A 25,712-nucleotide genomic window follows, 5' to 3' on the forward strand; every position below is an offset into this window, starting at 1 on the left:
AACAGTAACTGTGTCTTAAACGACAGAACTCATCTCACTCAAAACTGTCTCTCACTTCCCCTCATCTCTCTCAAGCTTCAACTCTCACTCTTCGCTCATCATAATCATCTCTCTCAACATTCATCGAGTTTATGGCATTGTCGTACCACTAGAAGGTGGATGGGGGAGGGGCCGGGGGCCTGACATCTAGGAATGGACGACCTCATCTCAGGAGAGGTTCAATGTGCACTCTTTCTATAGGAGGCTTTCAGTTGCTACAGGGCTTGCTGTCCCCTGAAAGGCTGTTTTGTGCACAATGCTCTTCTAAAGCTGGGATTCTTTGCTTGGACGATAGTCCCTGAAGAGGATTCCGATGTTGGATAACCTGAGGAAACAAATCATTGTGAACTGGTGTTGTACGGGCGAGAGAGATGAGGAGTTGGTAGATAATATGTTCCTGTATTTTTTCAGTGGCCCTGGATAGTTGGGTCATGTTTAGGTTTGTTCGGGGTTCATTGGTTCTGCCTCGGGTGCACAAGAAGCATGATAGAGGCTCGGAGATGTTGTACAGTAAGTCTTGACCGACTAAAATGAGTGGCGCTCTCAAATTCATTTATACTTTTTTGCTACCAACCATATGTACAACATATCGTAATAATAGTAGATGGTTATATCATTTTTCCCTATATATTATTACTAATATTACCTTGTAAAATATAATAAATGACAATTTTTTTACCTTGATCGAGGAGTAGATTTAAGCACCCGGTCCCCTTCAACTCCCGCCAAAGCCTTAGCCTGAAAGATTATAGGTTGCATTAATCAAAGGCCTATTTTCTGACTTGTTACCTATTCAAAGAAGCTTGTATTTAAATGAAATTGAACCAATTGTATAGGGTTTTTGTTCCAACTTTTAGCTATTGTTGTTAATAGTTTTAGACGTAATTTTCCCTCTCTATATTAGGGTTTTGGAGACCAAAGCAAGAGGAAGAAGATAGTGCCTATATTAAAAAAAGTCCTTGAGGGTTGGATGACAACAACCATGAGTGGCTAGATCTTTCTCTTGGGGCTAGAGATAGCCCTAGGCTTGCCTCCTAAACTTTAGTACTTTGTAGTTTTTGGTGATTTTAGTTGTAATTGATGTTTTGACCTATGATTATATATAAATCTTGAGTTTCTATATAATTTCTATGGATTAATTCTTTCAATTAATTTTTCATTCTATTTATATGTTTATGTGTGATGGAATGGATGATTATGTCTTTACACTATTTTATGAGTCTAATGGATGTCTATGTGTGTTGGAATTGTGGATCTAGTGATGGTCAAGGCATGGTACTTAATCGATCACTCTTATAGTTTATTTGATGAATTATGCTTATTTCTTGATATATTGTGCTACCTCTTGTGAGAGCAAGAGCGAGAGCGCTTCTTAACACACCTATTGTTGTGGGTAGAGAATTGTCTGCTGAAGCTTCTAGCAAGCAGAGCTCTTGAAATGGAGATGCTTCTACTGCAGATTGATATCAATAAATAAATAGATGACAGCGACACACAGTCAAATCTATAGAAAATATACTCTATACACATTGAGGGCTGTATTCTTGAGGAACACTTTTGATAATTGGGGCACCATAGAACAAAAATGGTGTGTGTGGTGCAGACTTGAGCTAGGACAGATTGTATCGTCTTTACATTCAAGATTGCTCAAATGCGCAGATCACAGTCCACGTGCCATCATGATTTGAAGAAGAAGAAGGAGAAGAAGATAAACGTACGAACCTTAATTGAACCCTCAACATACTTTCGTCAAGATGATGTTCTTAGAGATGGAAAGAGAGTGTTTTTGGGGCTCTATTCATGGAACCTATGTTACGAGTTATGGAGTCTACTATATACTATATATATGTGTATTTGAAGCTCGAACATAATAGTCAGAATGGAGATTTTCAATGTAAGGAGAGTGAGAGAGTGGGAGGAGAGAGAGAGAGAGAGAGAGAGAGCAAGATAAGGAAAAATGGAGGCCTATTTCCATTTTTCCTTATCATAAAGTTAAAAATGGAGATTTTCACAATAATAAATATTAAATCATAAAGTTATTTTTGTTATTTCACAACTTAATAAACGGGTGGGTCACGAGTATGTGGTAATTTGATATCATTTCACAACCTGAATAAACAAGTAGGTTACGGGTATGTGGTAACTTGATAGCATTTTTTTTGTTTGGGGGTGTTTAATTTTTATGGATTTTTTTGGACGAAAATGATAGTAGAGGAGGGTTATGTGATTCTTTTCCTTAATTAAATTGTATTTATTTTGTGATAATAGTGAAACTTTATAACATATGCAACATGAGAATGTAATTTTGTACACTACTTTTATTGCTTAAAATATATTCCGTAAAATGTAATAGCTGTTTACGGAAGGAGAATATTTATCTTTTATCAAAAAAAAAAAAAAAAAAAAAAAAAAAAAAAAAAAAAAAAAAAAAAAAAAAATATTATTAATGAAAAATAATTTAAAAACCGTACCCAAACAATACTTTTTCCTTTTTCTTTGGACATGTAAGGAGACCTTAATTATGAAAAAATAAAAGAAAAAGAACAAGAAAATATCATTTGAACTAAAGGCTTATACCCCAAACAATGTTTAGTTAGTACTCTTAAGAGGAAGTATCACTTCTCAAGACTTATACCCCCAAACAGTGTTTGAAACTCTTAGGGTCTGTTTGGATAGCGATAACGTTATATGTTATGGTTTGATATGATATGAAAACAACCGTTTTGGTATTGGTATGTTTTTAGTATAAATCGGATCCATGTTTGGTAGATATTGTTTTGTTTTTGATAATTGTATATCAGAAACATGATAACGCGTTTGGTATTGTCATGCGTTTTAAGGAATCCGAAAACAAAACACGTTTGGGAAGTTAGTTTTGTTATCAAAAATTCTGAATCAATAACAGAATACCTGTTTGGTAAAGACTATTTTGTTTTTGTTTTGAAAAATTATATATATGAATACAATTGTAAGTTTATATGTAAATAGTCCATTTTTCTTTATGATTTGAGATAATTTGTTAATATTTTAAAAAATAAATAAATAAAAATATTCTGCATTAGAGTTGGGAAAAAAAATTATAAATAAATTTACATGTATAGTGGCAACCAAACTACAAATCTTAAACTTTGTAATAATGAATAAATCTGCATAAACATGATTAATGGCAACCAAATTACAAATCTAACTTTGTAATAATCTTTCAATGAGAGCAGATCTTTGCACTCCATTTATCCTTTTCTTTTGGCTTGCATTCCATTCAACTTTGTTTTGTTTCATATATATATATATATATATATATATATATATATTATAAATTCATGATGAATGTGAGAGAGAGAGAGATCCTTGTAGTTGAAACTAACAATAAACAAAGCCAAAACGTTGATCTTCTTGAATTGGTCAGAGTTGAGATTTGGTGAACATTGAAGCTTGTGAATAGTTTTACTTCACTTAGATTAGTTTAAAATTTTGTAGTGGAGGTCCTTCAAAGTGGTAATATTTTTTTTGTTTAGTCATGAGACCATTTCCCCTTTTCTTAGGTATTTATTTTGATAACCGACTTGTGAATATTTCATACAATATCCAACCATAAGCAGAATTGATAAATATGAATAAAGATTAAAAGTAAGCAATCAAGAAAGATCTCTCTCTTACAAGACTGAACAACATTGACATATATACTTTCACGTATAGTTTTGCTTTGTACATCACAATCTTAAGAACTTGAGTGTTGCACCATTCACATATATACTTCCATATATAAGGAGCTAGACATTCCTTAAAAATAGTATGTGTGTACACACACACTTCATTACACTTACATAAAATATACACACAACTGGAGATCACTAATATTCATTCCATAAAATGTACACCCACTTCTTTATACTTGCATAGGCCTCCATTTGATTAACTTAGAGATCACTAGCTTCCTGGAGTTGCAGCAATTGGAGAATGCTTCCTATCAATCCCACTGGTGCCACTGCCTACAACTTAATGCCATGTCCTTCAATATAGTAGCAAAAAATGAATTTAAATGTAAAACAAGACATTACCTATAGTACTTTAACTAACAAAAAAAAAGACATTACCTATAGTAGCAAAATATAAAGCAGAGTTAAATTCAATTTTTTTATTTTATTTTTAAAAAATCCAGCATGATTTCCCCTTAAAAATGGACATTTCCAAAATTTCAAAACACAATAAACACAAGGGCCACCGCCCACAAAATTAATTCAACAAGGGACACCGCCCACAAAATTCATTTAACAAGGGACACCGCTCACAAAATTATTTCAACAAGGGATACCGCCCACAAAATTCAATTAATAAGGGACACCGTCCACAAATTTCCTTTCCAGCAAGATATATCTTACCTTCTTTCTGGCTAAGCTGCAAATTTGGAGTGTAAATGACCTCATGCAAAACAAAACACATAAACAACATTAGAGAAAAACAAAATAACATACGGTAGGAATGAAATAATTAGAAGTAGTAAACAAGATATATTTAACCTTTTTTCAGGCTAAGCTGCAAATTTGGAGTGTAAATGACCTCATGCAAAACAAAATACATGAACAATATTAGATAAAAACAAAATAACACACGGTAGGAATGAAATAATTAGAAGTAGTAAAGAAGATATATATAACCTTTTTTCAGGCTAAGCTGCAAATTTGGAGTGTAAATGACCTCATGCAAAACAAAACACATGAACAACATTAGATAAAAACAAAATAACACACGGTAGGAATGAAATAATTAGAAGTAGTAAACAAGATATATCTAACCTTTTTTCAAGCTTAGTTGTAAATTTAAAGTGTAAATGACCTTATACAAAACAAAACACATGAACAATATTAGATAAAAACAAAATAACACATAACACACGGTAGGAAAGGAATAATTAGAAATAGTAAACAAGATATATCTAACCTTTTTTCAGGCTTAGTTGTAAATTTAAATTGTAAATGACTTCATGCAAAACCAAACACATGAACAATATTAGAGAAAAACAAAATAATACACGGTAGGAATGAAATAATTAGAAGTAATAAACAAGATATATCTAACCTTTTTTCCGACTAAGTTGCAAATTTAGAGTGTAAATGACCTCAGTAGCAAATTTTAGAAATGCCCTAAAGCTCACTCCCAAAATGACAGAGAAGAGAACACAACAGCAACTAATACGCAGTTCAAAATATACCATTTAAGTATATATTACATACCAAATGAAACACAGGAAATTAACTAAATACGTATTACATGTCATATATTACAAAAGATGGAAGTTTATCTAACTTCATCTTTCAATAACAACAATAATGAGCAACAAGAGGACAATCACAATAAACATGATTGTGATAGCAAGACATCCACAACCTAGGAAGAGCATGTACTTCTGTCTACATTGTTCATTTTGAATCATTGCAATGACTCTGTCCAAGTCAGATTGAACCTGTTCTTCAACTTGTGCACCTTGGTGCAACTCATCCACCCACATAAATGCATTCATATGTGACTACAACAAATATAAATTATACAATTAGGAAACAGTAACAGAAATAACACCTAAAAGTTTAAAACCATACCTCCCGAGGTGAACACCTATAGAATTGTCGACCATCATTTTTTAGAGTTCGAGCCCTATACAGATGCATAGGACCTCTACCACATGCACATTGTGGTCGCTCACCTTCAAGCCTATACATAAGTGCGCCTACAAGTACTAAAGCATTTAATATTTGATGTCATAATATAATTAGTTATTACAGTTATCCATAAATAAGGAGCATCTAAGTTTGATTTATGTAATATAATTAGTTATTACAGTTATCCATATTAAAATTCTACACACTATGAGACAGTTTTATAATTAGTGATTACAGTGCTCCCAAATTAGGTTGGCAATACCATCACGATAAATATCCATTTGTCGTATCTGTGTATTAGTAGCACTGACCACCTGAACATCGTCATCCACATCAGGTTCATTTTGTGAAGATTGAGGGGTTTCAGAATTAAAATTTTCATCAGATTCACCTTGGGATCTTATGAAATTATGCAATGTACAACATGCAATGACAATAAGAACTTGAGTGTCAAAGTGATAAGGGGGCATTTGCTTCAATAGAGCGAATCTTATCTTTACCAACCCAAAACATCGCTCTATGATATTCCTCAATGATGAGTGCCTAAAATTGTACACCTCTTCTCTACCACGTGGTCCTCTAGTATGTCTACGATATTCCTGCATGTGGTAACGTTGACCCCGGTTGATTGGCGTACCCAAAGTCCACTAAATAAAACTTACCTGTCATGTTAAGTATTAAAATTAACGTATTTGTAACATTAAATGCATAAATATGGAAATGTAATATTTTTACCTTCGGGTGGTGATGGAAAATTGAAATCCTCATTCTGAATGCACTCATTTAAAATCTTCGAATCATTAGCAGACCCTTCCCACCTTGCTAGAATGTATGAGACTTTCATATCAAATGAACACACGGCCATGACATTTTGGGTCGTATCACCCTTTCTACCACGAAAGGGTATTTGTTGGTCAACTGGCACTACATCATGGATATGAGTACCATCTATGGCTCCTATACAATTCTTAAAGTATGGGTAAAACTTTGGATTGTTCTTTATCTCTTTAGGAATTTCATTCAAACCCGAGGGAACAATAATCTTAGTCTCTAACTCACAAATTAACTTTAATAAAGTATGAAAGTGATATGAAATTGTGGATGTAGAGTGTTGGAATCTTTCAGCAACAATACGATTCCTTTCATTGTGAGACACAGTAAGTAAGAAAATTGCAACTTGTTCTTCTACCATTAGAAATGTTGAATCTTTCAATCGTAACAATTTCAACTCACGACACAATGCCCTTAAGGTGTTGGGGTACATCCGAAAATTTTCATAACACCTATCTTCATAGCCATTTAAGAGCTCGAATATGTAATCTTCCCCTTGTAACATGGAATCCCTACAACGTTGCTTATCAAAATGTTTATGATAGTACTCATATACGGCTGCGATCAGTACAAGAATTTCCTCCTCATCATCATCATCATAAATGGTTAATATTGTCCTTATATCCATAGCTACTATCCTATTTAAGAATAAACAGAAGCAGTTATTGTAATAAAAATTAAGCAAAATGGAAAAGACATACCAAATCATACAATTATCCAACAATAATGTAAAAGCAATAGATATAGAACATAAATAGTTATCCAGCATTAATTTAAAAGCAGTAGATAGAAGAATTAAATATAGTCTTCCAACAATATTGTAAAAACAGTAGATAAGAAAAATTCATTACAGTCATCCAACAGTAATGTAAAAGCAGTTATAAAACAGTCGTCCAAAAGCACATAAAAGTAAGATACCGAAGAAATCACAGAGGCTGATTCATCACCCACCCAACCTTCCTGTCATCAGGAATGCGAAGAAATATGTCCCTCCACACCTTGTCCTCACCAAACATCCTTATGATCTTAGCATAATAGGTATCATCAATCCCTACTAATGTGTTGACGATCTTAATGCACTCTTCAAGCTGGGGATCCATTTGTTTTTCTTTTTTACTGGGAGATGTCACTTCAGGCATTTTGGTAAATCGAGATGGTTGACAACTAGAAGATGATTCTGCTATGGCTTTTGCAATTTTATCAGCTTTCGCGTTCCCAATATTAGTCAAACATTCTATCACTAAAGACATTGTTTCTGAAAAAGTTCCTTTCTTCTGTTTCTTAGCTACAAGTTTGGGAGTAGGACTGAAGTCAATAGGTCCTTCTATATTAGGCCGTTCTAAATCAGTCATGCCCGCATTGCCGTCAGTGTTATGAATTTCAACTTCATGTGTTGCCACTTGAGGCATTGTTAGCACTTGGTGAGGTCTGGGTGTCTTTGTAGAAGGATGAACATGCTTGCCAGTAGCATGTGTATTCCCAAAAATCCTTACCATCTGCTCATAATTCTTACACCCCTGTTTTTTTTATTTTTTTGCCATGCTTGAGAACCTACACGTTATTAGCTTACAATTATTGTTCATCAAACCCTTGTAATACTAAATCACTAATTACTAACTGTATGTATCGTAAATAGACACGTATTGAAATACTAACCTTGCACAATCGAACCCATCTTTCAGCTTCCAACTCAATCATCCTAGTTTCACTGTTGTACCCTACACCAGTCTCAGATAATATTTGTTTGCAATCTTTGTACAGTGCTCTTATATTATTGAATTTTTGTCTACATTGGTCCTTTGTGTACTTCTTTCAAGTTTCCAATAACATTGTGTTCACAATATGTGTCCACCCATTTGGATTAAAAGTCGTGCCTGTACGATTTCCTTTTCCAACCTCTTCCTCCATCAAGAGCATGAATTTCTCTTGATAGGCATCACACCAAACAGCGGCATCGGCCTGTTCAATAACTACAACATCCTGACCATTCTCACCATCAAGAGAATGAATGTCTCTTGATGGGTATTGTTCAACATTGTCATTGTTCATGTCGATCTAATTATTATTAAGTAATTAAATAGTTTAGTATATTGAATTGTGTTTTGACTCATAATTCAACACGTCAATGATAAGTAAAGAAGGTACTGTCTATAAAACACTTCAATAAGGGGCAAAAAAGAAGAAAAAAAGAAGTAAAAATGTGATAAAAATCAGTCTCCTTCCATTTTCTTCATTTTCTTCGGTTCAAATTCTCACCATTTTCTTCAGTTCAAATTCTATTTGTCAAAATCAATTAAATCAACCACATGATTTTCTTAAAAATCAGTCTCCTTCCTGAATTTCAAAGTCAATTTCTATATAAACTAGGTGATTCAAATTGGATAAGTTTCCATTTCTCTAGTTGATGGTCTCCTAAAGGTTGAGAAGAGTAATGATCTCAACTTCTCTCTCACAACTGACAACATCAAAGCTGTGATTTTGGTATGTATATATTCATACAATTTTATAATGTTTCATGTATATATTTATATCCACACATAATACATGTATACATGAAGCACTGCAAAGATTAAGATATAAAACAATTTTCAACATTTTAAAATTATTTTTTGCAGAAATAAAACAAAAATTGTAGTCAAAATTTAGTATTTGAGGCTAGCTCTTTGTTGCAATTGTACACTAACTACTAGTTTAGCGTAGTCGAAATTTAGTATTTGAGGCTAGCTCTTTGTTCCAGTTTGTACGCTAACTACTAGTTTAGCATATCTAAGCGTAAGGTGAAGGAAAGTGGTATATAACAGTATAACACACTGGATGAGACTCATCTGAACTGAAAAAGCACTCACGAAGATTGCTCTCGTGTGTTCATGTTACACGAGGATGATGAGAGAGAATAGAAGTCAGGACTCATGAGTTGAACATGAATTGACTAGCATCTGAAAGTATTATACTGCTAGCATAACTGGCAATATTCATTTCATGTAATACCATTAATTTGGAATAAAAATTAATTAGAAGTAGTACTGATTTAGTTTAAATAGACATGGCATAATATGGAAATTCAGTAATGCTAACAAATTAACTGACATTCATGGTCTTTTTTTATTTCATGGTAGCTCAATCATTTTTTAATTTCAGGACATTTTTGTGACAGGGAGTGAGACTTCTACAACAACCATAGAATGGGCAATGTCAGAACTACTAAAGAACCCAAGAGTAATGGAGATTGGAGAAGGCACAAGCTGAGGTCCGAGAGGCCTTTAAAGAAAAGAGTAAAATTGATGAGACTGTCATTCAAGAACTAAATTATATGAAATTGCAACACACACAATCGATGGATGACACCTAAACCCTTAAATCAGAACCATGGTTGATAGAACAAACAACCCAGAAAAGGGCTAAAATCAAACCCTAGATCTCCGTCACAGCCTCATGAAATTTGAGATCTGGACACAAATGCCCTAAATTACAACACTCACAACATGATTGGAATAAAGATCAGAACTTGGAAACGCGAGAGAGAAAGTGATTGTCACAATATGTTAGAGAGAGAAAGTGAACACGAGGACCTCCCAAATGTAAATCTCAAAAGCGAAGATATATGTGATCTATAGATACAAACAGAGATACAAAATGAGGTACCTGGTGGAGGAGCTCTGCCAGATCGGTGATGGAAGAGGTTGGATCGCCACTGAAGTCGCCTCCAAGGAGCTACGCGAAGAGAGAGAAACGACGCTAAAAAATGCCCTAAATCTGATATGCGACCTTTATATACGTGATATCACCGCTACAGTAAAAATGAGGGTTGGTTTGGTTTTGGTTTGAGAACAATTTACCGCTACAGTGCCATATCAGTCTAATATCACCAAAATGTTGATATGAGTTTTGGCCCAAAAATGATAATGTTTTGGCACTATTAAATACCATATCAACCCGCTCCAAACATGATATTGGCCCAAAACCAAAACCAAAACTAAAACACCAAAATAATATCAGATATGGGCCACCAAACAAGCGCTTAACAATCAATTTATTTTTTTTCCTTCTTTTTTATTTTTATTTTGATAAGTAACTGATAACATCAAAGACGAGTTATCTCACATCTTACCTGTGGATAAAATGTGGCCAATGAAAAATAATAATGTAAGAATCACTCCCTGGAGCTCATACGGAGAATCACTCCCAGTAGCCCATATATAAATATATATATATATATATATAGAGTAATAAAAAAAAAATAATAATAATAATAGAAATGAATATCTGATACAAGTTATGCAGGCTTAAGTTTTTTGCTGCTTATTTCTATCATGCCTGTTTAATGGTTCTTACAATGACAAATAAATAACTTTTTTCTCCCCCTCCGGGAGAATCAAATCCGGAAAGAAAACTGGTATTTCACGGTATTCTTATAGCATTCCCAATATTACATTTCATACATTTTTTTGGTTGCATGTGCTCATGTATATATGTGTGTAAAGATGAAAATATCATAACTTGTTTCACGAGTTGAGATATTATGATTGTATTATGTATAGCAGCAACACAGTTAGTACGAGACTCCGAGAACAACTATAAATCAGAAAGATTCACCCCGTTTTAAAGTTTAAAAAAATAAATATAGTTCCTATAACAGAGAGAGAGAAGAAGAATTGAATTGGCAGCACACAAGTGGAGGTGTAAGATGAGGTTGAGCACTTCCTTTTCGTCCTCCACCGTAAGACTTTTTACAAGGAGGAACTTCAAATTGTTTTAGGAGTTGTCAGCTACAGCACAAAAGGCAGAAACAAGACCGGCCATCCCCGCGACCTGTTTCCAGCTTCGGGTGCCGGCACCAGCAGCTGCCCCCGCTACAGCGCCCGCAATCAAAGCATTTACCTGAATCAAGGAAGAAAAATTAAATACTTGATTGTTCAATTGTTCATCAATACATGATCAACCCATGTCCACAAAACACTACAGATTGAAAAGTTTTTAGTTTCTTGAATAATAATAACATCTGGTTAGAACTAAGGTACTTAGAGTATGTGACCAAGTGTGTACCCAACACATCCCTCAGATAGAGTCATTAGAACTAAGGTACTTAGAGTAAGGCTTTGTTTCAAGGTCACTAAAAATTATTTATTTATGATATATTTCTGTTATGGCTTCTTGCCAGTTTTGAGTCAATTGTATTTTTGTAATTTCATATTCACTAGACATGGATTGTAGATGTGGCATGGGTCATCTTTTGGGTCTAGTTCTGGTATTAGGTTTTATGTATAAACTTTACTAGATTTATGTGGGTGAGTATAAATTGAAGTTATGGTCCTACAAGAACCAAATTGGCAAAACAAGATTCATGTAGCTGACAAGGAATCCTTGAATAGAGTAAGTTTATATCTGTCTTTCTAATCGAGCCCCATAATTTTCAAATATGGAGTTCAAGTCATACTAGAGCTTGAATTACTTGAAGGCCTTAAAAGAATCATGTAATGCTTTCAGTTGAACAATGTACAAGGTTCTGGAGAAATTTTTAATTATACTCTGAGAATTGTGAACACTTTAAGTGATGCCTACCTTATTCTAGGAGAGACTCCAAGAGTTTCTTCCTCGTATTCTTAATTTTCTGCACTTCTTTAGCCTCCAAAGAAAATATGTTCATCTTTTCTACACTTAGAAATTCAATTCCACAAGTCCAAACACCTTCCACCTATGTTACCCAGACTCAGGTACGAGTGCCGGACATGGATACGTGTCTAAGAGGTCGGATCCACCAATCTATTCAATTATAGGACACGAGGACACGGAATAAAAGTGTCCAAAATTGGGACACGGCATATAATAGAGCTTGAACCACTTATTTACATAAGCACACAGTTGTGGTTCAACACATGTGATTTACAAAAATTGTCTTATACTATAGATCATATAAAAAATATTCTATTATGATCGATTGAAGGCCATCCTTTTACTGTATCTTTTTTTTTTTTTTTTAAAAAAAAAAAAAAAAAGCACCGATCATTAGCTCTAGAATTTATTACTCCCTCTGTCCCAAAAAAGATGTTCTGTTTGAAGAACGTGACTCACAATTGTGAGTCACAGTTCCCCAAACAGGACATCTAAGTGAGTCACGGTTCTCCAAACAGGACATCTAATTTGGGACGGAGATAGTATTTATTTAGACTCATGCTCATACTGCACTGTTATATATTAGTATATATATATATATATATTGCGTGGCATGTCATTTACTTTTATTACCACAACTTTTGACCACTTTAGACCCATCACCTATGTTACCTGGACTAGGCAGATTAGCCCAAGGTGTCCGTGTCGACACGGACACCGGATACATGTTGGATCTTGCACTGTACAGGTTGGACACGGCGATTTAAGAAAATGCTGTCTCGATTGGTTGGTAATAGTGGTCACTCGTTTGGTTGTCTTAGCCGTCGAGAGAGGTATTTTTGAAGAAGACTAGTTTGGTCGTAGACTAAAGGTGGAAGAAGAAACTGGAATTCACGCAACTTTACTATCCATATAATTATAGTCTGATATATATATATATAATTTATATAATAGTATATATGTATATAGATATTAATATATAATGGATTAGTGGGTGGGTTACAGTTGCCCACTAACTCATTACTTTGTCCTTTAGATAATTTTAAATTAATATACTATGGGTTGGTGTGGTGGGTTCAACTGTCCATGTGCTGGTTATCATTAAAAGAAATAATGACAATGATGTGATGGGTTAAAAGTGGTCAAAAGTTGTGGTAATAAGTAAATGACATGCCACGGGCCACAGTATATATATATACTAGTATATAACAGTGCAGTATAAGCATGGGTCTAAATAAATAATAAATTCTAGAACTAATGAACGGTGTTTAAAAAAAAAAAAAAAAAAAAAAAAAAAAAAAAGATACAATAAAAAAGATAGCCTTCAACTCATCATAACAGAATATTTTATATATGATCTATAGTATAAAACAATTTTTATAAACCACGTGTTGAACCACAGCTGTGTACTCATGTAAATAAGTGGTTCAAGCTCTGTTATATGCCGTGTCTAAGTACCCGTGTCCGAATTTTGGACACTTATATATTATGTGTCCCCGTGTCCTATAATTGAATAAATTAGTGGATCCAACCTCCAGACACGTACCCGTGTCTGACACCCGTACCCGAGTCCGGGTAACATAGCCCATTACATCATTGTCATTATTTATTTTAATGATAACCAGCACATGGACAGTTGAACCCACCACACAAACCCATAGTATATTAAATATAAAATTATGTGAAGGACAAAGTAATGAGTTAGTGGGCAACTGTAACCCAACCACTAATCCATTACATATTAATATCTATATACATATATACTATTATATAAATATTATATATATAAGACTATAATTATATGGATAGTAAAGTTGCGTGAATTCCAGTTTCTTTTTCCACCTTCAGTCTACAGCCAAACCAGTCTTCTTCAAAAAACCTCTCTCGACGGCCAAGACAACCAAACCAGTGACCACTATTACCAACCAATCGAGACAGCTTTTTCTTAAATCACCGTGTCCGACTAGTACAGTGCAAGATCTGACAAGTATCCGGTGTCGGTGTTCGTGTCGTGTCGACACAGACACCTTGGGCTAATCTGCTGAGTCCAAGTAACATAGCCTTCCACAACCATAGCACACGGAAGGAACTAAATATTCAACGGTAGTTCATGCAGTAATATTTACAATACCCACAACAACCGTTTGCCTCAATATAATTCCAAAACCTTACCACTTTCTGACATACTTTATGAAACTTAAAATCATCCATCTCCACAGACCTTTTGCCCACAAAATCAAAATACTAATCGACCCAGTAAGACCTTTCTTGACAGTCCTCTATCACTTTCAAAACTCAACACACAAATTAAAGATTTTACAAATTTTGATTATCTAATATTACTTCATAAAATTAAGAAAAGACCACAAATCTGGGTCGGTCCTGACAATGCAGGGCACAGGAAGGGGAGTACTAGGTACGAGACTAAAAGTTGATATTATTTGGAGGTTGTTTCCCTTTCACCTGCAAGCTCTTGAAAGGGTTAGTTTTACCATTACACCAACCAAATGCTGCCTAAATTTGCTCCATAAAGTTATTTAAGAAGTTTAGGCCAGAGTACTTTGACCATGAAATGCTTAGATATGCCAGAGGTCAACGAAATTGTTTATTTCAAGCATCTATTTGAGTCTCTCTTTCTCTCTCTTTATTATTTGTTGATTTACTGATCCTGTTTTCACTGGGTAATCCTGGTGCTAAACTTGATACATTGATACATAATAGCAAGGAATCTATGTGTAATTGTGGATGAAACAAAAAGAAGATGTGATACTGACAAGATGTATCACCGAAGAATTTTCTAACATGAACCAGATGAAACTGGTATGTTCCAGTCTATTTCCTGTAAAATAAACTAGTAAGTAATCTATATTATTATGAAAAACAATGTGGAGCCCATTATCAACAAAAGACCTATTTACTGTGTCACAAGCAAAACAGTAGCAGGGTTTTTCCCGTACCTTAATTTAACATTTCATAGGGGCCTACTTTTCATAACTACAAAAAAAAGCTGTACTATCTTGCTCTTCACACATATGGTCATTTATTTTTAAATTTGTAAAATCCCAAACAATTATCAGAGTTCACCATATCATAGGGCCTGGAAAAGTGGCTTTCTCCACCAGTTAACTATTTTCTTGAAATAAATATCAATTCCAAATCTAAATCAAATTTCTTAGAGACTGGATCAAGAAAGTTTTTATCAAGGGAGACTTTTCTGGATGGTCAAAAATCCAACAAAAGATGTGTTCTATCTAGCAGCAGGTTATCTTTGTCATCAACCCATTCTTTTAGAAATCACCCATTCCAAAGAAGCAATTGGATCCTAGAATGTCCACTGATAGGGTCTAGAGGAAGACGGATAGAATCATAGCCACATCAACAGCTATTGTCGGGGTGTTTCTTAGGGTTTTGAGTCGGTTACGTGGAGAAGATGGTGCTTCTCATGGAGGAGGGTAATTCCTCCTCCACACAGCCGCCGGGAGCAGTCTCATCTCCTCTGCAAGGTTCGCCTCCACGTCAGTCATGGTGCAGTTTTTTCACGAAATCTACAGAAACGTCTTTCATTAATTTAGATTACCATGAAGGTTTCAAGTGTAAGGAGAAAGTGGTGATAGAGGATGCAGATGTTGAAGAAAATGTTTCCATATGTAAGTACTCTATCATTGAATATGTCATGGGCAAAAAACTCTATTATCATTTCTTCAAGAAGTATGTACAGAAGAGATGGTGCCCTAATACAAAACGAACTTACCTTCGGGATGGCTACATTGTGGCAAAGTTCAACAATGAAGAGGGGGTTAATAGGGTTTTGCAGAGAGTGCATACTTTTGAAGGAAAGCCGGTTATTCTGAAGAAGTGGAACTGCAATGTGAATCTGAAGAAAGACATGCTTGAGTCAGTACCGATTTGGATCAAACTTTGAAGGTATGTTCAAACTTTGATAAACCTATTTTTCTAGATAATGCGGCTGCAAACAGAGGTCAGTTTGTGCGTGTAATGCTGGAGGTTGGTATTAAGGATGCTCTACCTGACGACATTGTGCAATGGGGAGGATTGTATTGTGTACATTGAATATGAATGGAAGCCAATTGTATGCAATATATGTAACAAGGTAGACCATGTGTTTGACAAATGTCTCAAAGATTAATGGGCGAACAGAAGCAAAAACGCGAAGGGCAAGGTGTTGATAAATGGATTGTAAAGCTTAAGGGCAAGTTCGTGCAGGAGGAGCAGGCTCAGCTATCCCAGAATGTTACTATTGTTCATAATGCCATAGGCGATGCTAATGGCATTGTTACCTCCAATCAGTTTGATGTCCTTGGTGACATGCATAATGATGGTGAAGAGAATGTGGAACTGGAGGTGGATAGCCTTCATCATAGTGAAGGTACTTCTCACCAATCTGAGGCTCTTGTGGTGTTTAAGAATGCAAATGTTGGTAGTGTAGATGAAAAGTTTGATGCTGATACAGCCGATGGCCCTGATATTGGTCTAGATGATGGCACTGATAATCAAGCAGTGAATATCAAAGAGGGTGTTGCTCAGGCCTTTACTGAAGATAAAGATGCTTGTATTGACCATGTGAATGGGGAGGTTGGTGGTTCAGATGTGGACACTGGTGTAGAAGTGGCTTTGTCTCATCCTGTGGTGGTGGAGAAGAAATACAGAAGAAAAAAACAGCCTCCTCCTTCAACAGATAGGATCACTAGATCAATAGGTGGTGCTCTTCCACCTACTCCTTCCTTGTCTTAATGCTAGGTGCATGGAGTGTTTAAGAGCCTCAATAGGCCTTGTATGCAGAAAGAAGTGAAATACTGGTTTTCTGAGAATAAATTTGCCCTTATTATTTTGGTTGAAACTAGAGTGAATGAAGTGAGGGCTGCTAAAATTCAGGAAACAAAAAAAGGTCTGTCCTAGGTGGCAATGGCTGACAACTACAGAAGTCATCAACTAGGAAAGATATGGGTTGCTAGGAATAATTTGATTCTGGATGTATCACTGGTTCATGAAAGCAGTCAAGCTATGTTACTAAAGGTTCGGTTCATTGAAGCAGGATTGACGGTGTTTGTCTCTCCAGTTTATGCTGCCAATACTGTGAGGGAAAGACAAGGGCTTTGGAAGTCTCTAAAGACTCATTCTGGTCTGGTTAATGGGTCCTTGGGTGGCAGTGGGAGATTGGAACTTGGTTAGATACCACAGTGAGAAAAGAGGAGGTGTGTCAGTACCTCAAGGTGTTCTTGGTGAATTTAATGGTATTCTGAGAAACCTAAAATTAAGTGATCTTCCTATGCACAATGGAGAATGATCTTGGACTAATAAGCAATGTGTGAAGAGAAGAAATAAAGTTAGATTGGATATGGTTGTGGCTAATAAACAGTGGTTTGATAAATTTTCAGATTCTAAGCTGCACCTTACTGCCCCATCTTTCTCTGACCATTTTGGTTTGGCTGTGAAATGGAATGCTTCCTGTGCTGCTGGGCCTAAACCTTTTAAATTCTTGAAGATTTGGCGCTCCCAGGAGGAGGTGGATGAAATTTTTGCTAATGCTTGGAAAGTTCAAATGCAGGGCAGCCCAATCCATCAGTTGATGCAGAAACTCAGAAATTAAAGCTGGAGTTAAGAAGTGGAATAAGAGTGAAGGTTTAATTTCAGAGCAAGTGCAAAATGCTAGGGAGGAGATGTTGCATGCTCAGGGAAGAGATTATAAGTAAAGGAGTGTGCGTCAAGGGTACAACATTTAACTCATAGAGGAGATTTTATGGGCTCAAAAATCAAGGATATGATGGTTCTCTGAGGGGGACAGATGCACTTCATACTTTCACAACACAGCGAAGCAGAGAAGGTCTTATAGTGCTATAACTCAGTTTAAAAATGAGGATGGTTCTGATGACCCAACTGTTATGAAAGCTTGGTTGGTGGAGCACTTCGAAAAAATTTATGCTTCTGTGGAATCTGTTGGTGCTGTTAGGCAACCTAGAAAGATCCTATCTGCTGTAGAGGCTAATAGGTTGTAGATGAACATTACTGCAGAGGAGATTGAACAGGTAGGTAAAAAATTTCATCCAGACAGGGCTCCTGGACCAGATGGCTTCCCAGCCAGAATTTTTCAAAAATAATGGAGTGTGGTTGGACAGGATGTCATCACTGCTGTGCTTCACTTTTTCCACTCTCTTAAATTACCTAAGGAAGTAAATTCTACTTTCCTTACTTTGATACCTAAGGAACATCATGGTGATGAGATTAACAGGTACAGACCTATATCTCTACACAATTTTCTCTACAAAATAATTGCTAAAATTATGGCAAATGGGCTGAGTGTGGTGCTTATTTCTCTGGTAGGCTTAGAATAGTCTGCATTTGAAACAGAAAGATTCATGACAATATCCTTCTGGTTTCTGATCTGATAAGGAGCTTTGGATGGAAGAGAGGGGATCCAGCCAGGGCTCTTAAAGTGGATTTGCAGTAAGCTTATGATTCTATTGAGGATACCTCAAAAATTTGTTGGTTGCTTATGGATTTGGTTCTAGATGGATTGACTGAATCATGGAGTGAATTTCAACTCCTCCTTTTTCTATACTGTTTAATGGTGTGCCTGCACGATAATTCTCTTCTCAAAGGGGCCTAAGACAGGGCTGTCCTCTGTCTCCATTGTTGTTCTTCTTGATAACTGAGCACTTCTCTGAGTTGGTAATGGAAAAATTGAATCTCGTCAGCTTCATTGTTGATGATAATGGTTAAGGCCAGTACCTCTTCTGCTAAAGCCCTTGATGAGGTGTTTAAATCCTTCTGAGCAATATCAGGCCTGCATGTGAATAAGGAAAAGAGCTCCATAATTTTTTAAAAGGCTGTGAGGAGGAAGAAGAGGACCATGGAGGTATTACAATTTGCAAATACTGAATTCCCAATTCAGTATTTAGGTGTGCCCCTTTCTGATAAGGACTTAAAGGCAGCAGATTTTAAGAAACTGTTTGATAAGGTGAATGGCCAAACTATCACATTGGAATTCAGTGAATATTTCTATTGCATGAAGGCTGGAACTCATCAAATCAGTGTTATATTCCTACTTGTACTATTGGCTATTTGGTTTTAAAAAACCCCTAGGAAGTTCAATTGTGGTTGGAAAGAAAGTTCAAGCATTTCTTGTGGAGCGGAAAAACTAATATAAGGAAGATGGCTCAACTAAGATGGAAAAATGTGACCTTACCTTCTGCAGAGGGTGGTTTCAATATCAGGAAAGTCGCCAGGGGGATGGTCAACCACCTATCGATCAGAATTACACTGGCGCCAGAGGGGATCTCATCCATATGGGTAAGAAAGTATGCTTTATATTCCTTAGTTTGGGTAAATTAGCTTGGAAATGAAGAGCATGAGCAACCTCAAGTAGGTGCCTATATTTACGTTCAACAACACCATTTTGTTCGTGTGTGGCAAAGCAAGATGTTTGGTGAATAAATTCTGATGAAGCAAAGAAATCTTGCATTAGAAATTCTGTCCCATTATCGGTATGCAACCAAATTATCTTTATGCTGGGATTTACTGCAGCAAAAGGACAAAGTGTGGGTGTCATGGTTTAGATTGAGATATTTGCATATCTGTTCCTTCTGGAATGTGGTTCCTAAAGCAAATGACTCTGCAGTTTGGAAACAGATTGTGGATGTGAGGGACATGATGTTAAACCATTGCACTTATAAGATTGGTTGTGGGGATAAATTTTCCCTTCTGCTAGATCCTTGATGTGATGGTATGTCCCTTGTGCAGAGATTTGGTGCCAACAGGTTTAGAGGCTATGCTCATCAAGCAAGTCTTAACTCGATTATTATGAAGGCAATGGAGGTTTAATGGTCTTTTCCCTCAAGAGGCCAGGCAGGTTGTTGCTGCTCTTCCTGTTAGAGATGAGCCTGATGTCATCAGCTGGAATCATGGTCAGTTTAGTTTGAAATCAGCTTGGAATGCCTGTCGAGTGCATAGTTAGATTCTGAGATGGACAAAGCTTTGTAAGAAATTCTGTAGGCCTAGAGTGTCTGTGGCTGTGACTTTGATTTTATAAAACAGAAACTTGTCCAGCGTGCACCTGCAGAGAAGTTGTATTGTGCTCACTTCCATCTGTCACGATTGTTTTGGGGCTGTGGATGACAATAATCACCTCTTTTGCTCCTGTTCTTTTGCTGCTGCTGTATGGAGAGAGGTGTTAGGCAAAATTAATATAGTGGCTGGGGATTTTGAAAATATAGATGTTTTGGTCAACTGGTTTCTTCAGCAGACTAGGATTGGTTCTATAAGATCGAATGCACTGTGCTCTGTATTTGTTAATACTATATAGACAATTTGGCCTCACAGGAATTTAGTTCTTCATCAAGGATGCAAAACAAATTATGAGGCTACTGCTACCAATATCTTATGGGAGGTGCTCTTCTCAATGAAGTGCTCTCTTGAGGACTTGTTACTTATTTTTCATTAGTATATGGTGTTTTGTACTAGATGGTGGTGGTTTGGCCTATACTGGAAATGGGCTTTCTCTTTCGTCTTATTTTGTAATTAAGGGGTATGCCCCTTATATATTGTGTACCATTAATTTTTTCAATTATAAAATAATCCCATTTAGGACAAAAAAAAAATCACCCATTCCAACCACGATACCTTGTATCTCAATTCATTTGCAAACCCCTCTTATAATTGTTTCATCTAGAAATTAAAATATTTTACACAGTTGTTACATCTCGAGCCTGATCCAACTGCTCTGATTCCTTCCCTTACTCTTTGTTTAGATGGATATTCATAGTGAAAAGTGAAAGTAAAAAAAAGTAAAGAAAATGAAAAGAAAATAAGTTTTCTATCGTGCATTGTTTAGGATGAAAAATTTTCAAGAAAAATATGAGAAATTACCATTTTATGATTTTAATAACATGAAATGTATTATTGTAAGTCCATAAAACTTTCTCAAGAAATCAAAATTTTCCTGTATTTTTTGTAGGAAAATTTTACAAGAAAGTTAGGTGGTAATGGAAAGTAATTTTCCCTCAAAATTTTCCTTTTCTCGCTAACCAAACTCCTAAATTGTTCAAAAATTTTACATTCCCTTTCTTTTCTTGTTGTTTCCATCTAGCCAAAAGGAGCATTAGATATCTGAAGATTGCTGGACTTCACAAAAAAGTAAAAGTGATGTCATAACTGCAATCACATTTGAACTAAGGTCACTTGAAGTTGTTATTGCATGTCTTCATATCCCTCACCTAACAACAATCCCCTCCTCATGAATATCCTCACTCTGCAACAAGGCTAAAGAATAAAATTTTCCAATCGATGACTTCGGACACTTGAACAAAGGCTTGGATAATACTCATCGCACTTTTGTGTCTACTAATCATGATGGTTTTTGTGTTCAGTACTCCTCCATTCTAATGCTCATGCTCCACCTGACCAAACCTCTTATGATGCTCCAAGCTCAATGCATATTGGTTCAATGTCCATATCTTTCCAATGATACAATTAAGATTTATAGTCGATGTTCCAACAGCAGCGCCACTAGAAAAACTGGCACTTAAATGTTGAATGGCAACAAAATCATATTAAATTTGTGCCGTTGTTGAAGGATTTAAATATTAAAGTTACACCCTCTCCAACTCTTAAAACACCATCTATCAATTAAGGAAAAATAATCTAAATGGCTGTTGTTGAATGATTTAAATATTAAAGTTACACCCTCTCTAACAGCTTAAGCTTTTAGAATGGATGGTTGTCAACATGGGTCCTGTGTTCAAACCTCATGATGGAGATCCTGAGCCAACAGGTCTATGCACTTACCATAGGCGTAGACGTAGAGGATGTCACTTTTCTGTTTTATTAAATTTTTTAATTTCCTTGTTTATTTAGGGTTTATCTTTCCTATTATTTTATATTTGACTTTCCTTAATCATTTAGGGTTTTTATGCCTATATATTTGGGTGATGGATACATTATGAGACATGTTTTATGAATATTGATACAGTTATTGAGATTATTGTTGAAATTTCTTCCCTCTCTATTCTTCTTCTTCTCCCTCAAACTCTATTCTTCTTAACCCTATATCACCTCACCATCACCCTGATTATTATAATTGAAAACATGTGTTGGACCAAAAAGAAGGCCACATATGAGGGGGCGTATAATGTTACCCCACATTTGCTATTCAATGTTCTATCCTATTCAAGATCTCCTTCTCTTAGAAGATAATAGTTAAGAAACGGTCTTGCATATAGGATGGTCAAATACGATACTTTGGGGACATAAATCTCAAGGTGTCATACTGTTAAGCACCAAAATTCCCTGAACGTCATTAAGCCATTCCATATAGAAAAGTGGCAATAAAGGCAGATATACAACTAACCCAATCATTCTTCTTCCGATAACTTTGAATCCCACAGCGAGTGAAAGAAAAAATTCCAGCAAAAAGTCCTAAAGAATAAGAGAGTATGAAGCAAATCTTGTAAGATCAAAATAATTGAAAACATGAAAATCCTAAAATCATCAAAATAGGTGATAAGAAACACTAAGAAACAAATCAGTAGCTCCAAAAAGGGCATAAACAAAAAAATCAGTAGCTCCAAAAAGGGCATAAACAAGATATTATTAGAGTTGTAAATGCAAAAGCAAACAATCAACAAAATGCAAAATAGTGAAATGATGAAATATGGGGTGAAAATGGAACTTACAAGGTCCTGTAAACTGGGTTAAAATTAAGTATTGAATGCATAATCATACAAGTACCAAATCAGATACTCCCTCAATTATTATCAAGCGAGAACATACATGCAGATGCCCTCAGAGAAAATAATCATACATTTAATAACATTAATGTTATTTAACTATCATATTCCAGAAGTTGATGAAAATGGAAGCACCTAATGAAATTGGAAGGTGAGATGTGAACAGCAAATGTCACGCGGGAGCACATAATTCTAATAAAATACTTTTAGATGCTCTAAGGGCACTTATCATACATTTAATAACATAACTTTAAATATTTTAATAAAATACAAATGTTAATGAAAATGGAAGAGCATTATCAATACGAAGATGAGATGCAAATGGCAATGTCACGAAAAGCACCAAAATAGTGCTAGCATCATGGACAAAAATATCCAAGTATGTTCAATACATCTCAAATGTGACAATTTTGCTGCTTCCGCACAAGAAATTACAAGACATGCAGAGTACATACAGAGCTGGCGATATATTGCAAACATGACAAAAAATGACCAGTGTATATTTTGACTCTACTAAAAACATGTTAACATTCTGATTAACAAAATCAGTCACATCGCCAGTAGCTATATATTGAAAGCCTCAATAATCACTTTTAGTTCCAGCATATGGCTAATCAAGATTCTTTTTTCTCAGTTTCCTTGAAGTGAAGAAGTTATATTGCCAACGACTCTGCCTAAAAGGAATGACTATTTTGAACATGCATGCCCAACAATGTATGCCTATTGTATCAAGATTTTAGTTTTAATATGTACATATTGTTAAAACATCAAGACATGCTAGAGCAATAAAATCCATCATACTTTTAAACTTCACAATCACCTTCGACTGGATCATTCACTTTAATGCAATTAAGGAGTCAAAACAAATATTAGGGGAAGGAGATGATCAAAACTTGTTAGGTTGTCATGTTTATGGAACCTTTCCTTTATACAACGGGGCAAAAAGGCTTCATCTCACTGTTCAATATTAAGAGTCACATGTTACTAAAACAATTAATCCAACCTAAACAGTTATATAACCACAATTTCCTGATAAGATCAAAGCAGCAAATGATGACCACCAGTGTAAGGAATGAAGACTCAGCCATTCTCAGATATATTCTTTAAATCAAAGAAGCAGCAACAAGAATTATTCCTTGAATATTGAATGCATTGTCCGATGCCTAGAAGGTTAAACTAAATCAAAGCCCTAGTGTCACCAACGCTATCCATTTCTATCCACTAAAAGCAAGGACGTAAGCAAAACAAAATTAAAAAATAAATTCCTAAAGTCAACAACAACAGGGTTTACAAGCATAAATTAGCAAGCATATAATTGTCCTTGTATAATTTGGATCATTCAAGAACTATGACATGCTAAACCGAATTAGTGTGTTTTCGTACCACATTGAAAGCCGAATTTACCAACTGACTTTGCCTGCAAGAGATTTAAAACAGTACAGTAGTCAAATTAAAGAGCATAGATTCTTTTCTTGAAAGTTTAAGCAAATGCAAACACACCCACAAGGGCTCCAACTCTCAATCTACCCAAATTCATGCAAAATAAATAAGAAAAATAAATAAGCAAAACAATTCAGATAAATGCTCACATACAAGTATATAATACATACATATATAGGTGTAATTGAAAGAAAAAGAAAAAAAAAAATTCGTTACCACGAAAGAAGCACGGGCGATTCCGGTGAGGCCTATATTTGAACGATAACACAATAAACAGATAAAACTGATTAAAATGCATAATTTGGTTAAAAATTGTGAATAATTTAATTGAATTCAAGAACTATGGAGTACCTATTTTGTTAGCATCGTACGGACCAGAGCATAGACCCCAGATTATACCGGCCTGAAATAAAAATTAAATCACTTGCCGCGTAATGAATAATGATAGCACAATTTGAAGTTTTTTTTCTTTTTCGGTAAATAGCACAATATGAAGTTTAATATAGAAATATTAAAACCACAGGGAAAGAAAAAAAAAAACCAATAGAATAGAGAGAGTCGCTAACAGTTCCGACGCGAAGGACGGAATCGACGGCGAGAGAAGAGCAGGGTGCGATGCCGACGATGTCTACTTCCTCCATCTGTCCATTCATTCAGTAAAATGTTTCATTTTAGGGACATCACATTCACGCGTTCGGATTCTCTATCGTTTCGGGTCGGTGCTGTACGAGTACGATGTCGTTTTGAGACCCGAATTTAAGTTTTTCTCTTCTTGGCCTTTTTTAATAATCAATTAGTATATACACTATTGTATAATTGTATATTACCATTGTATAAAAAACACAGCGAAAATGAATATTGCAAACTAAAGGGTAAAATATATATATATAAATAAGAAAGATATATAGGAGTAAATATGAAAGATGACTCCTAAGTAAACATAGGAGTGGTCTATTTTAAAATTTTATCTTTTAATTTGATTAAATTAAACAAAATAATCACAAAGGCAAAGTTCGAAATACTCCCAAAATTCTTATTCTTAAATTTCAAAATATCATAATAGATACTTGAACTCTTTTGCACTAACGTAAAACATTAAGTAAGCCGTGCAAATAAAGAACGATTGAAACTCCGTTTTCATAACAAAAGAAAAGAGGAAGATGTTTGAGGCCGGAAGGATTGACTTTTTTGATGTCAATAAACTCGATAAAATCTTTGATCAGTTAGTTAAAAAAAGAATTAATATTTATATGCTTGCTCAAGTGGGCAAGAAAAACAAAATAATACATTTGCTGTGTGTATATAGAGAGAGTGAAGAAGTTTCTTACCGGTGGTAGGCAACAGGCACGATTCCGGCATGGTACTCGGCTATCTTGAGGAACATGGGCATGGCGAG

At 35.3% G+C, this 25,712-nt stretch overlaps 1 protein-coding gene across 1 annotated transcript; it reads right to left on the reverse strand.

The window, feature by feature from the left end:
* Positions 1-11,012: 11,012 nt before the first annotated feature.
* Positions 11,013-24,998, reverse strand: LOC132306252 (outer envelope pore protein 16-4, chloroplastic). Its single transcript, XM_059803576.1, has 6 exons — positions 24,883-24,998; positions 24,668-24,719; positions 24,533-24,564; positions 24,260-24,293; positions 22,498-22,565; positions 11,013-11,402 (listed from the first exon to the last, which is right to left on the reverse strand). The coding sequence occupies exons 1-6, from the start codon at positions 24,967-24,969 to the stop codon at positions 11,277-11,279; spliced, it is 399 nt and encodes a 132-aa protein (XP_059659559.1). The 5' UTR covers positions 24,970-24,998; the 3' UTR covers positions 11,013-11,276.
* Positions 24,999-25,712: the final 714 nt, after the last annotated feature.

Source organism: Cornus florida, unplaced genomic scaffold (assembly GCF_030987335.1).
Source record: "Cornus florida cultivar Cherokee Brave unplaced genomic scaffold, ASM3098733v1 CherokeeBrave_3.0.0_Hap2_Chr05, whole genome shotgun sequence".
Taxonomy (NCBI): Eukaryota; Viridiplantae; Streptophyta; class Magnoliopsida; order Cornales; family Cornaceae; genus Cornus; species Cornus florida.

Bases quoted from the DNA above. Each gene is read 5' to 3' on its own strand.
- LOC132306252 (XM_059803576.1), bottom strand. From the start codon at position 24,969: ATGAATGGACAGATGGAGGAAGTAGACATCGTCGGCATCGCACCCTGC. The intron at 24,565-24,667 runs GTACTCCATAGT...GTTCAAATATAG, and splicing joins GTACGATGCTAACAAAATAG to GCCTCACCGGAATCGCCCGT. The intron at 22,566-24,259 runs GTACGAAAACAC...CTTATTCTTTAG, and splicing joins TAAATTCGGCTTTCAATGTG to GACTTTTTGCTGGAATTTTT.